The sequence below is a fragment of the Magallana gigas genome, chromosome 3 (genome assembly GCF_963853765.1).
Source record: "Magallana gigas chromosome 3, xbMagGiga1.1, whole genome shotgun sequence".
Classification (NCBI taxonomy): domain Eukaryota; kingdom Metazoa; phylum Mollusca; class Bivalvia; order Ostreida; family Ostreidae; genus Magallana; species Magallana gigas.
Genome location: NC_088855.1, coordinates 60529434 through 60544204, shown reverse-complemented (window position 1 = coordinate 60544204; position 14771 = coordinate 60529434). Strand labels below are relative to the sequence as shown.

The following is a 14771-nucleotide window of genomic DNA, read 5'->3' as shown; positions in this document are numbered from 1 at the left end:
CGGTGATTGCACACCAGACAGTACGGCAAATCCAAAGAGCTAGAGGCTGAAGCATGCATGGATCCTATTTTCCTTATGAGGAGCTTGGCTGTCTCCGACGATCCTTATTGGTTAATGAAACACTTCGATGACTTGATTCTGTGTAGTTTATGCCAAGAGCAATAGAATGACAATATCAAGATTAATCCTTGTTGATTCAATTTCAAAATTACTTCGAAAAGTCAAAATTCTGGAGCTAAACTTCTCATTATCAATGGGTGAGCCTTTTTACATTAGCAGTTGGTTTACACATGCCTACGATTTCATTTCAATATCACTCCACCCATCCCCCCCCCCCCCAAAAAAAAAGGAAAAAAGGAATGCTTTTACATGAATTACCTGCTTTAAAAATAACTTAAAGCTTATCTCTTATCTAATCGTTACTACAACAAATTTAGCTTAGTAATTGACCGGTTTTCCTGGTTGACATGCAGTTAGCTACACATAACTGTAAACAGGTATAATTTTATATCCAGACACCGAGTATTGTGCATGTACATGAAGGTAGCACCGGGAGCTGATAAAACAAAGGCTCCTGACATCAACCAATGCCCTTAGACTCCGTGAAACCTTGGATACAGCCCCAACAAAATCAGAAGATCAGCTAGCTTATTTCTTAAGTTATTTTATTAAAAAGACATCCACGCAACGCAATTCAGAGATTGTAAACGAAATTCATAGCCAACCAGGTCATCACTTGTAAGGTAATTTAAACAGTGAAACCACTTCAAATACCGGAAATAAATACTTAAGGTTGACACTTTATCAGAAACTTAAAGACGACTTGTGGCAAGTGAAATCTCGCGGGATTAGGGGAACTGTGTTATAAATACACAGAAATACAGCATTAGGCAAGAAGGGAGGTTTATGCAGGTGGTGCTGACAGTGTAGAGACAATACCATAAAAACGATTGGTTCTAATGTATCAATCTAAAGTAATAATTTTTAAACCGGTCGAAAAAATTATTAAATAATTACAGTCATTAGTACGAATTGAAATAATTCGTAAAAAAATCTTAAGAAAATATAACTTTCAGTCGTGAATAATACTGGTCCATTAAACTCGAGAAATAAACCACTGTTTTCATTTTTGTCACTTCACAATGATATATCAAACAAAATCGTTTTCCTTTAATCTTCAAATGACAAAACAATACCGAATACAAATGTAGACCCACAGACACAAATTGAATATCTGACGTCGCTGCAGAATGACAAAACCAATGCTCCGTGTCTAGAAATGAATGCGACTGTTGCTCATCTGAGCTAAGGGTTTACGATTCAATCCTCCCCACCACAACATCTGATGCTCATCTTAGCTAAAGGTTTACGATTCACTCCTCCCCACCACAACATCTGATGCTCATCTTAGCTAAAGGTTTACGATTCACTCCTCCCCACCACAACATCTGATGCTCATCTTAGCCAATATTTTACGATCCTCTTCGCCCCACTGCAACGACTGATGCTAATCTAAGCCAAGGGTTTGTGATTCACTCCGCTCCACTACGAATGATGCTCAATCAACATTTTGTTTCCGATAAGTCATAGAAACAAACTTTGATGTTTTACATATACACCCTTAATCACATTGAATTCATATCGAGACTCGTACTGCTTTGTACATTGACGTCATAGTTTCTCTGACACCGCCTATCATTTTGTGAATGTAACTTAGTGTCTCCTTCCGCAGTAAAATGTAGACCCATGGGTCCACGATAGAGCCACTCACGGCCAGTCGGAGGGACAGGAGCTCTGTCCCTTGGTTTGGAGTACTCAGATCACATGACACAGACATGATTCTCCACTGAAAAGAGTTACAAAGAGTTACATGTAACAAAAGTCTAAACAGAAGCCATGATATAAATATGAGTGTAAAAAAGGTTGTAAAAATCTCCGTAGTTTCAAGTTTTGAGAAACTATAAATCCTCAATATAAGAATTGACCAAAGTCGCTAAACACGGGCAATTTGTTCATTGGTGAGCTATGTAGACTCTGCAATCGTTTTACCTGTCATCTAAATATACCTTATTTTGTATAACACAAATTAAATATACATGTATAATTGCTAATAAATGCTATTGAACATCAATTTCTACAACTAAGAATCTACTTTTTCCAATTACTTTAGTTCTACTTTTATTTATAATTTAAAAAAAATACCCACATGTTCTCAATATTGTGGCTATGCTCATGCATGCAAAATGCTTGGTTGGAAGAATAAAAATGTGAAATGCCGTATACAGTAAGCCATTTGCTTGAACTGCTAAATATTGACAAAGGCTTTTGGTCGGTTTGAAGTGAATCAACATATAAAGCCCCTGACTACTCATCTATTAGCATGCTCCAAATAACATTAAATGTTAGATTTAGAAAACCTTCCGTATGATAATACAGCATAATAGAATTAAACTCCATTACGTAAATAAGGTAGTATAATAAACAGATATAATTCACTATAATTGTTATCTTTAATTGATGAAATATAAAATAGAATACCAAATTTGTTATACAGGCACGTAGCATGGTTTTTGAAGGGGGGAGGGGCAGACTCAACCAAAAAATCTTGACAAGGAAAAAAAGGGGAATTATAAAAAATAACAATCTTCAAAAAAAACCTAAACCGTGGGGGGGGGGGGGGGGTGGCTGGTCTAGTATATCTATACTTTAATTTCACTATTCATTTACTTATTTTCATGAGGGGCCAACTCAATGATTCTTCAATTTTTTATTTATTTATTTTTTTTTTTTTGGGGGGGGGGAGGCCTGATGCTACGTGCCTTTATAGACCTTCGGTTCATTTTATCTGAGTAATATGAAGAACTTAAAAACTTAATAAAATTATTAATTTTTTCACTCAAAATCTATTGACAATTAATCGATTAACATATTCAATCTGTTAGCTTTTTATTAATAAAACTGTAAGAAAAAATTAATAGACTGGATCGCAGGATAAGACCTGTTTCATTTCAGGATTGCCTTCAGACTCCAGCGTCGATGAATTGGTCTGTCCCTGGGTACACAGCAGCCGTTATCCTTTAACTTAGTCATACAATTACTTCTGTTTATCGAGTTACTTCTCGAAAGGTTTGAATACCATTCATTTGTCCTTGTTTTACAGGTTTGTGAATTTTTATGACAATTTATGTTATATACACATTTATCTATAAGTTAATGACAATTGGTAATCTGTTACCATTTAAAAACTTGATACCCTCCTATAAAACCCCCATTATTAGCGAAGTCTAAGAATCCATCTCTTAAAGCTTAAAAAAGCTATATTCATTATTTTTTGTTTAACTAATAATTTTATTCAACATGAATCACTATACTTTTGTTTTTTCGGCAGTAAAAAAAATAAAATACTATAAATAGCTGCAGCTATTGAGTCTCGTTATGAACCCAAGAGATCTTACCATTAATGGCGCCCAACAGATACTGGATATAAGAACAATGGCGGAGAGAAAGACGATGTTGTACACGTCCTTTCTGAGGCGGCCGAGGTGAGCTCGGTGTTTCTTGTGAAGGGTCGCTACTATCACCGAAAAGTTCAAGGTCACGGTAATCAGAAGCACGAGAATTCCCAGACCCGAGTAGATCAAAGAATTGACGCGCTCTAGAGTAGTCCCGCTAATAAAGTTCAAGAAACACCAGGAACCGGGATAAAACTTGTACACAGACCCGAGTCCCGCGAGATGTAGACTGGACACGAGACCACCTACCGCCCAGATAGCCCCAATCACCGCCACCACCCGCCGCCTGTCGCCGTACTCACTCTTGTAGTAGAATGGCCTGTATACCGCCACACACCGGTCAATGGACATCGCGCAGACGATCAGAGCAGAAGATAGGATGGTAAATGATGCAAGGAAGGATGTATAACCACACAAAAAGCTGCCGAGATTGAAAGTGAAATTTGTGGCATATCGGGTCAGAATTGGAGGGTAGAGAAGCAAGATTCCTCCGCCGTCTGTGAGCGCCAACCCCGCCACCAGCTTGTAGAACGGGTGCCATCTGTGGGACGGGGAGTTACATACGAGGATCAGCAGAGCCATAAAGTTCCCCAGCACCCCAAACACAAACTGCAGGACCGGAGGGACCGGCGATTCCCAAACCGAGGCTGAGATATTGCTCCTGTTCATTGTAAATAATCCTTGGTTTGGGAAGAAGATAGCCAAGACTAATAACATTCGATTACTCGTTTAAATGGTAATTTCTTCGATAGAGATTTAATTAAAACAATATATACAGAAAACATCCCGAGGCTTACTGACAGAGGGTTCGTTGACTACGCTCTGTAATTCAGTACATAAGATTTGTGTCGTTTTTTTTTAATCCTCAATTACTCTAGAGTATCGTGTCAGCAGGACAAGTCGCTCTGTTATCCAAACAAAACGATGTCATTTACCCATTTCAACGATTCCCAACAAGCAAATAAATGGTGAATAGAGGCCTCTCTCTGGTAATAAAGACGGAGTCAATATCCATAAAGATGGAGCTCGCTCTCAGACGTTTGCGGTTTTTTAATGATTTTTTGTTCATTGACGTGGCTGTGTATCCATCCTTATGATCTTTTGCCGGTACTACATGTAAACCACACAACACCAAGTCCCTCAGATACCGACAGACACAAGTATCCACCCTCATTTTTATTAATAAAGCTTATTACTAAACATAAGTTTTACTGGTAAAGTAGTAATTTCAGTGACTAGTCGATGCTGCCTTCACTAATCTCAAATTGGTTTTCTCTCTTTACAACCATTGTGAATGATTGTTAACAGACAGGAGATTTGTATGTGAACAAACGGAATGGCCGCTTCGGCTATGAAATAAAGTGATAGTAAGTTAGTCAGATTAGAGAATATTTGATTGGGCAGTGTATCGCCAGTAAATTGGAAACGGTTATACACAACTTGATTACAGATTACCCTCATGAAAGAAACTGAATAAGAATATTTTAACCTGACAGTGTTTATATATGTTGAGATGTTCCAGCATCGTAATATCCTCCATTTCATTATTGCTAGCGCTCTCGAGCGCTAGCTACTACGTTAGTCCTTTTCACTGGTATACGCATGCTCGACTCCATAGTAGGGGATTCTGGGAATACTGTGCTACTGTAGATAAACTGTACCATTTGAATTTCGTTTTATCATCTTCAAGTGAAGTTCTGTGTTTTATCGTTAATGTCAAAAAGGAACAGTAGCTTCGGTCTTAGAAATAAATACAAAGTTATTTTCAATATTATAATAAATAACATGTAGCTAGCTTTATCTTTAATTCCTTCAAGCTCGGAAGACAACTTCGGATATGTTTTCCGAGTTGCCGGAAAGGCCCTAGAAGATACGATTGCTACAAAACAGTACCAATGGTTCCTGAAAAATTTCACCTCGAAATTGAAATTACAGTAGATACATAATGATTAAGGCACGGCCAATGAGCTATGCCATTGCCGATGTGACGTCCACTCTAAATTCACAATTTTAAATTGAGACCCCACTCCAGCACAATTCCAGTACACCACTGTGCCTTCCTATTGTTAATTAATCGATTCAGAAATTTAAACTAATGTTTTAGAAATCTGCTTCTGTGTTTTATGATTGCTACAGCGCTAGCTCACCAATCTTTTTAAAAAGATAAGCTTGTTAAGTAGTATACTGAACAACTTGGTTTGAAAGGGGGGGGGGGGGGCTAGACTAATCATCAGAAATCTTGACAAGACAAAAAAACCTTTTTTCCAAAATAATGAGAATCCTAATCCCGGGGGGGGGGGGGGGGAAGGGGGGGGGGCTAGAATACCTATGATTATAACTCCAATCTTACCTGCCAAAAAAGAACTTCCCAAATCATAAAATTACCAATCCGTGGGGGGGGGGGGGGGGGGGGGGGGCTGGCTAGTATACCTATGACTCCAATTTTCAAATATTTCAATCTTAAGAACAATTTTGTTTGCTGCGAGAAAAAGTGAGGGGGGGGGGGGGGGCCTGAACACTCCCTGATGCTATGTTCCTAATGGTTAGGTCTAAAAAAGTGTGTGTGTGTGTGTGTGTGTGGGGGGGGGGGGGGGGGGCTAAGCCTTTCCATAACCCCCCCCCCCCCATCCCGGTTCCGACGCCTATACTATATGTACTATATTAATTACTATTATAACTTAGATTCATTATTTTGATTGACAATGTGAAGAAACATTTAGGTGAAATAACACATCATCACAAAATGGCTGACCGCTGATCGAAACGACATTTCGTGTTATTAAAAGGATTTTATTGATTGTAACATGTAACTTACTCCATAGCCGAGTGGATAGACTTGTGATCCGTACATCCCGAGTTCAAATCCCGTGGGGGCTTTTGTTGTTACTTACTGACATTATTATTTAAAATATTCATTTTTTATCCCCAAACTGCAAATGTTTCGCCTATTTGACATTTGTACAGTTTATATCTTTCATTATCAAAAAATTTCCTGTTAATTTGAGTGACTTTCTCCAGGTGTGTTATTCCACCTTAAAAGACTAAGTATTGTAATATTTGTGTAAAAAGTACAGACAGATCAGAGATCAGAGTAGCGGTAACACGTGATGCTGGGGGCTGTACAGTTCACGTCCGTTGCAGAATATTTGATTATCCTGATGTTCTACAATTTGCCTATACATTCAATTCAATTCAATTCAATTTCTTTATTAACCAATTAAGGGCCCTCAAGGGGCAACATGAAGACTGTACATACAACATAAAACATTCAATAAACATATTCAAGAGGGAAAGAGTTGGATGATTGAAAGAGCTAGGACAGACATAAACATTTAATTAGTATATATATGTATGTTTCTATACATTCAATACAGTGTCTTCTATATATTTATGTTAAACACCATATATAAATATGTCAAATACAAATGTACATACAAAATTTGAAATAGTTTATCATATGATTGAAAAGTTAAAAACCAATATTTGACTAGGAAATACAAATTAAGGCAATGCCTTTTATAAAAATTTACCAAGAGAGTTTATACATGTGAATGTATCTAATCGACAGTTGCTCCTAAGGGCTAGTTCCGCATTTTATCGTGGTTATGAGACTACGTCAATGTTTCAACCTATCAGAATCTTTTTAATCTGTGCACTCAGGTGCATTTCTTATCTACTAGGACTTAACGTTTTGGATAATGGAACAAAATCAGTTAACCAAACAAATTTATCTCAATACATGGCACTTAAAGAGGTTCGTTCCTCTGATTTTGAGTAGCCATTTTAGGTCACCTCTAGACTGGAAATTCTGTGCCATATATTAATTCTACTTGTAAATTCCTATTTTACAATGTCAAATAACTATTTCGAATGAAATAGTTAAGGGGAATTTACATATTTACAGAGTTTAGTAAGGGACTATATTTTGCGGCGGAAGGTTTTTAAGAAGAAAATGACTATTTTTCATAACACGGTTGTTTTAGAGTATTGAATTTTAGCTTCCTTATTTTCAGTGCAAACAAAATGCATTGGGTTATCTTCGTGTTGTTTCAAAAAACATATTTTACCAACTAATATTTCATTAAAGTCAAGAAAAAAATGAACTCCAACTTTTGCCCAAAATAAGCTTATTTCATGCTATATCTCAAAATTTACATCATAGACCCATACTTTTGGTTTCATTTTTTGAATTAGTAAGATATTTTTGACAAGTCTATTAAAATTTGAGAAACAGTTTAAGACTTTTAAATAATTCATTGCAGGTTGAATCATTAATGGATAAAATAGCCTTTTATCAATGCAAAAAGGTCAAAATATCAATTAGGTGAGGAAATTGCAAACTTTTTCTTTTTGATTATTTTAATTTAACTAATTTTAAATGATATAAATTTGTATTTGATGCTATGGTTCATTCCGATTAAAAATTATATAGGGAAAAGCGATTTATGTGCAATTTGTACTTTCAGTGCAGAAAGGTCATATCAAATTACTGTACCACCGAAAAGAGCATATAGACCCCAATATTTTATTTTGAATTTTGGTTTAGCTATGTGTGTAGATATTTAAAAAATACTTTAGAAAAAAACTTAAAGACTTATGATCGCAGGATCCAACGTCCTAAACATTATTGATTAAACTATTGAATCTATAATTGCTATTTTACTATTAATACCCAAAATCATTGTCAACAATACTTTCAATAAGCATGCAATACTTCCAAATCTGCAAAGTGAGAGGAGCAGCCAGTTGAGACTAAATCATTCTCCGGGCAGATGGCATATGTTTGTTTTACACATTTAAAATATTTAAGTCTTTTTTCTGGCCTGTGAAAATTTTTCAGTGGAGCGGTCTGTGGGCGGGTTGTGTGATGACGTGCCAAACCCCACAACAGCTTTTCGGACAATTATTGGTTTTCCCGTCAATAAAGATTTTTTTATCTTTAGACTTGAAATTAAATTCATTATAAGCAAGTTAATGGTAAAAAAAGCTCAATGAAAATGACCGTTGTTCTTTAATTGCTGCTAATAAATATATACAAATTATCTAGGCCGCGTTCAAGATCACATTTGCTACTTAGCTCAAAGTAGCCGTTATGAATATGAATAATATGCCACATGTAGTTCAGCAAGAAAAGCTACGTTTAGCATCAATTAATTCAGTGCATTCAATAGGACATCAATAAGTAGCAGAGTATAAGTCTCTATTCTTCTTTTTTATATTCAAATGCTTTCTAAATACTAATTACTTAAACAATAAAATGCATTCTTTGGTGATTCATTAGGGATATGAAGGTAGCAATATTGCAAAAAAAAAACCACAACATAACCATGTTAGCGGTTATGTAAATTTTTTCTGCAACGATCGCTACCTTCATAACCCGCATGAATCATAAGTACGTTAGCTAAAAGAAACAGTCAAATCGTCTTCTGTCAGACTTGGAGTCTGACATTAACATGAGTATTTCGTGCAGTCCGTGATTTTTCTTAGGTTGCTGTAGGTTTCGACCAATCAGTAAACAGGGCGTGTCATTTTCAGTCCTGTCAGTTTCTTGTCAGTTTCAGCAGCTGTAGATTTCGACCAATCGATAAACGGGGCGTGTATATTTCAATCTGGCTGTTTCTATAGAGCTATGAATTAACTATAGGTTTCCGTAAGAAAAAGAGGTAATAATACTTGGGAGATGTAAATATACAATAATATGGTAAGAAAAGTATCTTATAAAAGCATGTAAGCAACAAAATTATCGACGATCAATTCATGTTTCCTCTATTTCCTCTGTTTTACTGTCATCCTTGAAGAAGGCGGGATTATCAATTCCTGGACGGTCTGGGTCGGTTTCTTCACTTCCGTCATAGACTAAAAAATAAAAATCATGTCATAAAAAACATTCATGGATAAAAGTTAAGTATAAGTCAAAATGTCGTCCGTCTGAAATTCGCAATCCCCTGGAGATCCACTAGAGCCTCAGTCATAACTGGTCGTGCGTGATCGGTGATTCTGCGTGTGCTATGGAGTTCGCCAGTCCTTGGCCCCATGGCTGATCGTAGGTCGAGATAAGAGAAATGAAGTGATTGCAAGTGTAACGTAAGACAAACGATCGTTTGACATGCCAATCATAGGTGTCACGAACGAATTTATTTGGAGACAGGTTGCCACTGGCAGAGTGCGATGCCTGTCCTTCTTGCGTCTTACGTTTGTCGCACCTACGTTTGTCTTGCGAATATCAGTACTTACATTCGCGTCACTTGCAAGTCAATCGTACTGACTTCTTTCATTGGCTCAATTATGTTCATGACGTCACAGTGATCATAGTACCTGCTTGTCGGTTGTCGGTTGGATTATTGTAACATAAAATATTTGTAATTTTAACAAACCTGAACGATTTGCCATTTTCAAATGTAAATATAAAAAATAAACAGCAATGTCAAAAAGTTCACCGGGATATGAACTTGGTTGGTACGTGATCAAATCTTCTGAGAAGCCCTTTTGGTTTCACAGGATTTGATTACGTGACCAATCAAGTTCATGTCCCGGTGAACTGTTTTACTTACTGTTTATTTCTTAAATCATAATACAAACAATAATTCGGAAATGTTTTATGCTTATTAGAGAAAATAATGATATTTATTTTCATAAACTTTTAAATATATATCTTGTTTAGGATTTGCATGCACCTTGAGCAAATAATGTACGCCTGACTTAAGTATGACGTACGTTTACTGTGCCTTCAATTTGTATGTTGCTGGTGAGCACAAGCGGCTTGCGGTCAATGTACGTTTAACTCAAAGCAGATTCTATTACCTCAGTCGAGCAGATAATATCATACCGTTATATAACGTGTACCTTGGGTAAGGCGCGACTGCCCCGTACGTTTTCAGCTATCACAAGGAAACCGTGGTGATTAACATGCATGTCAACCAACCACCGTGCGTGTTAACGGGAAGCGTACGTCCATTCAAATTCATAAGAAACACTTGCGACTGTCCAACAAGATTTTCATCAAAACACGCCCACTGCAGACCGCACGTAAATGCACGTAATCCCAACTGTGACTGGGGCTTAAGATGGCATAAGGTTACTTTACAGCTAACAGTTTAGCAAATGAAGTCAGTACACAAATACTGCGACTTTCTAAAGTAGTCTGTGTGAAAAATTAATGATATATTGAAATTCCATTAATTCATAAATTAAAATTACGTTATTACTTTCCGAGTCAAATGTATTCACAAAAAATCTAATCTTGTAACGTTGAAACGACAGCTTTGAAAAATATAACATATGAAGGTATCACCGTTACCCAAGCGTATTTTTCCAGTATATAAACGTTACCCAATAAATATGTACAAATTATCTAGGCCGGCGCCGCATTCAATATCACAATCACGCCACTTAGCTTGAGTAACCGCTATGAATTTGAATAATATGCTAAATGTAGCTCAGCATTCATCGTCGGAAGCCACGGGTTTTGTGTCCATCCTTTTACCACAAACTAGAAAGTACACAAAACCCGTGGGTTGCGACGATGCTCAGCAATAATAAAAGCTACGTCAAGCATCAATAAATTTAGTGCATTCATTAGGACATACTATGTAACCTAGCAGCTAGGGTGGCAGCTTCGATCTTGAGCGCAATGTTGCTGATACATATAAGCGTACCTTGAGAGTGAGGACAAGTGAACTTGACGATAATTTCTGGGGAAGTTGATGCATCTCGTGACTCCTTAGCTGTGTATTTTGACCGAGTTTCCTCTGCAGCTCCCGTCTTAGGACTTGGTTGATCCTTTTTAGTGAAACATAGACCTGATATCGCCGTTTTTACTCTGAGCAGTCCTACTATCGTCTCCTTCCGAAGTAAAATGTAAATCCATGGATCAATAATGGAGTTGGTCACTGCCAATCTGAGAACAAGAAGTTCCAGGGAACCGTTTGTGGTCACCATACGACAGGCATGGGCAAATATAACAACCTATGGGAAACGTAAACGTATAAAGGCATGGGCAAATATAACAACCCAGGGGAAACATACGCGTATAAAGACATAGGCAAATATAACAACCTATGGGAAACGTAAACGTATAAAGGCATGGGCAAATATAACAACCTAGGGGAAACATACACGTATAAAGGCATGGGCAAATATAACAACCTAGGGAAAACGTACACATATAAAGGCATGGGCAAATATAACAACCTAGGGGAAACATACACGTATAAAGACATGGGCAAATATAACAACCTATGGGAAACGTAAACGTATAAAGGCATGGGCAAATATAACAACCCAGGGGAAACATACGCGTATAAAGACATAGGCAAATATAACAACCTAGGGAAAACGTACACATATAAAGCCATGGGCAAATATCACAACCTAGGGAAAACGAACACACATAAAGGCATGGGCAATATAACAACCTAGGGAAAACGTACACACATAAAGGCATGGGCAAATATCACAACCTAGGAGCGCATACTTATTAAGGCATGCGCAAATATCACAACCTAGGGAAAACGTGCACGTATAAAAGCATGGGCAAATATAAGAACCTAGGGAAAACGTACACATATAAAGGCATGGGCAAATATCACAACCTAGGAACGTACACGTATAAAGGCATGGGCAAATATCACAACCTAGGGAAAACATACACACTTATAGGCATGGGCAATATAACCACCTATCGGAAACGTACACGTATAAAGGCATGGGCAAATATAACAACCTAGGGGAAACAAACACATATAAAGGCACGGGCAAATATAACAACCTATGGGAAGCGTAAACGTATAAAGGCATGGGCAAATATAACAACCTAGGGGAAACGTACACATATAGAGAAATGGGCAAATATCACAACCTAGGAAAAACGTACACATATTGAGACATGGACAAATATCACAACCTAGAGAAAACGTACACATATAAAGGCATGGGCAAATATAACAACCTAGGGGAAACGTACACATATAGAGAAATGGGCAAATATCACAACCTAGGAAAAACGTACACATATAAAGGCATGGGCAAATATCACAACCTAGGAGCGCACACTTAATAAGGCATGCGCAAATATCACAACCTAGGGAAAACGTGCACGTATAAAAGCATGGACAAATATAAGAAACTAGGGAAAACGTACACATATAAAGGCATGGGCAAATATCACAACCTAGGAACGTACACGTAAGAAGGCATGGGCAAATATCACAACCTAGGGAAAACGTACACACTTATAGGCATGGGCAATATAACAACCAATGGGAAACGTAAACGTATAAAGGCATGGGCAAATATAACAACCTAGGGAAAACGTACACGAATGTAATGTTTTATACAACATTTATAAAATAAACTATTGCAATATTGAGACATTGCAAAAGATAAAAGTAATACAACCACCAGCATTATAAATATACATGTATTGATATGATCTAGTTCTCACCATTAACGGCGCCCAACAGGAGCTGAAGATGAGGACGATGACAAGGAGAAAGGAGATGATGAAGATGTCGTTCTTTTGGCGACGTTTGGAGCTCTTGATGCCCGACTTCATGTTCCTGAGGACAGAGACGATCACCGTGATGTTGACCCCCAGGGTCACTAGTAGAAGCAGTATCCCGGTGATGGAGTAGATATACGAGTTCACCCTGTCTAACGTGTTCATTTCCACGAAGTTGATGAAGCACCAAGATTTGGGATAATAGTTAAAGCTTGACCCCAGTCCCACCAGCTGAAGACCGGAAATGACAGCGCCTGCTGTCCACACGATACACAGCGTGACGTTGGCCCGTCTCCCGTTTTTACCCGAGCCGTAGAGAAACGGATGTAGTATGGCGACGTACCTGTCTAATGACATGGCGCACACAATCATGGCGGATGATATTAACGTGAAGGTATAAACGAAGGAGCTGTAATTACAGAGGGCTTTTGGAAACAGGTACGTAAAGTCGGTTGCATATCGAACCATGACGGTGGGGTAGACCAGCAGAATGCCACCCCCGTCCGTCACCGCCAGACCCGCCACCAGACGGTAAAACGGCCGCCATTTGTGTGTCTTGGAGGACATGACCAGAACAACCAGTGCGATGATATTCCCAATCACTCCAAATCCAAACTGCATGGCCGGTGGTATGGCCGACTCCCACATCCGTTCTCCAGTGGAGTTCGAGTCAGAGGTAGTGTTGTGGGAGACATAGTGCTCAGTCGTTCTCTCCGTCGTTGTAAAATCTGCCATAACGAAGTAATTAAACTTGATGAAATCGCTCGCCTTCCCAACGATTATCACTTCATGTAACGTCATGCATGGAGCTAGGATTTGTGCTCTGTAGGAGTATTTATACTCACGTCTTAGAGGACTATAGCATTAATATTTGATAAAATTTGTTTCGTGATTAATAACTCTTATAAAAATTGAGTTTTGAATAAACATATACGTTCTTGTCTAAACAAGAGGAACTATGTAAAAAATTAAGACGTACAAAAACCCCGATAAATATGGCAAAGACTAATCTGTTTCGAACACCTATCGTATTAACTTTTTTAATAAAAAATATAATTCTTTTAAAAATATCACTGCATTTTACATCAGAACACTGACTTATTTCAGAAATATGATTGACAAATTACTCTGCAACATCTGCTGTCCTCACGATAATTACTCACTTTGACCGCAATATCAGCGCGCCTAATACTGACCCTTTATCAAAGGACATCTGTTATTTTGACTGGTAATTCATTAAAACTTCATGATAAAAAAACCTAATATGGAAAAAGTTTATCAATATCAAAATCTACAATCTCTATGTTGTTAAAGTAAGGTGTAAAGAATACAAGAACTCCCTTTGTCGTATAGAGAAATATACCTGTATACGCAAAAAATATATAGAAACTTAAACAATAAAATGCTTTCTGGTGATTCATGCGGGACACGAAGGTTGCGACACTGCCAACAAAATAAATCATGACCCGCGTTAGCGGATTAAGTAATTTTTTCCTGCAATCATCGCTACCTTCATCACCCGCATGAATCGTCAAAGAAAGCATTTTATTGTTTATATTTACAACTTTCTTTTAATAGATTAATATATTGACTGTAAAAAGTTACTTAGGTTAATCAAATAACTGTTAATGTACATCAGTACGTTAAAAAAGAAACAGCCAAAACGCCTCCTTTGGGAGTTTTAGTCTGACGCCATCATGATTATTTCGTGCTGTCCGTGATTCATTTTAGGTCGCTTTAAGTTTCGACCAATCGATAAA

At 37.6% G+C, this 14771-nt stretch overlaps 2 protein-coding genes across 2 annotated transcripts; both read right to left on the bottom strand.

Moving 5' to 3' along the window:
- Positions 1–367: 367 nt before the first annotated feature.
- Positions 368–4903, bottom strand: LOC105321049 (prostacyclin receptor). Its single transcript, XM_011419230.4, has 2 exons — positions 3456–4903; positions 368–1846 (listed from the first exon to the last, which is right to left on the bottom strand). The coding sequence occupies exons 1-2, from the start codon at positions 4227–4229 to the stop codon at positions 1637–1639; spliced, it is 984 nt and encodes a 327-aa protein (XP_011417532.4). The 5' UTR covers positions 4230–4903; the 3' UTR covers positions 368–1636.
- A 2017-nt stretch (positions 4904–6920) lies between these two features.
- LOC105339657 (prostaglandin E2 receptor EP4 subtype) lies at positions 6921–13731 on the bottom strand. The gene is made up of 3 exons (XM_011445301.4): positions 12955–13731; positions 11168–11477; positions 6921–9368 (listed from the first exon to the last, which is right to left on the bottom strand). Exons 1-3 carry the CDS (start codon positions 13657–13659, stop codon positions 9268–9270), a joined length of 1116 nt encoding a protein of 371 aa, XP_011443603.3. The 5' UTR covers positions 13660–13731; the 3' UTR covers positions 6921–9267.
- Positions 13732–14771: the final 1040 nt, after the last annotated feature.

What these genes read in the sequence shown, in the direction of transcription:
- LOC105321049 (XM_011419230.4), bottom strand. Translation starts at nt 4,229, where the DNA reads ATGTTATTAGTCTTGGCTATCTTCTTCCCAAACCAAGGATTATTTACA. An exon ending in TCTGTTGGGCGCCATTAATG is followed by an intron (nt 1,847 to 3,455) that starts GTAAGATCTCTT and finishes AACTCTTTTCAG; the next exon opens with TGGAGAATCATGTCTGTGTC.
- LOC105339657 (XM_011445301.4), bottom strand. Translation starts at nt 13,659, where the DNA reads ATGTGGGAGTCGGCCATACCACCGGCCATGCAGTTTGGATTTGGAGTG. An exon ending in CCTGTTGGGCGCCGTTAATG is followed by an intron (nt 11,478 to 12,954) that starts GTGAGAACTAGA and finishes CGTTTCCCATAG; the next exon opens with GTTGTTATATTTGCCCATGC. An exon ending in CACTTGTCCTCACTCTCAAG is followed by an intron (nt 9,369 to 11,167) that starts GTACGCTTATAT and finishes TTTATTTTTTAG; the next exon opens with TCTATGACGGAAGTGAAGAA.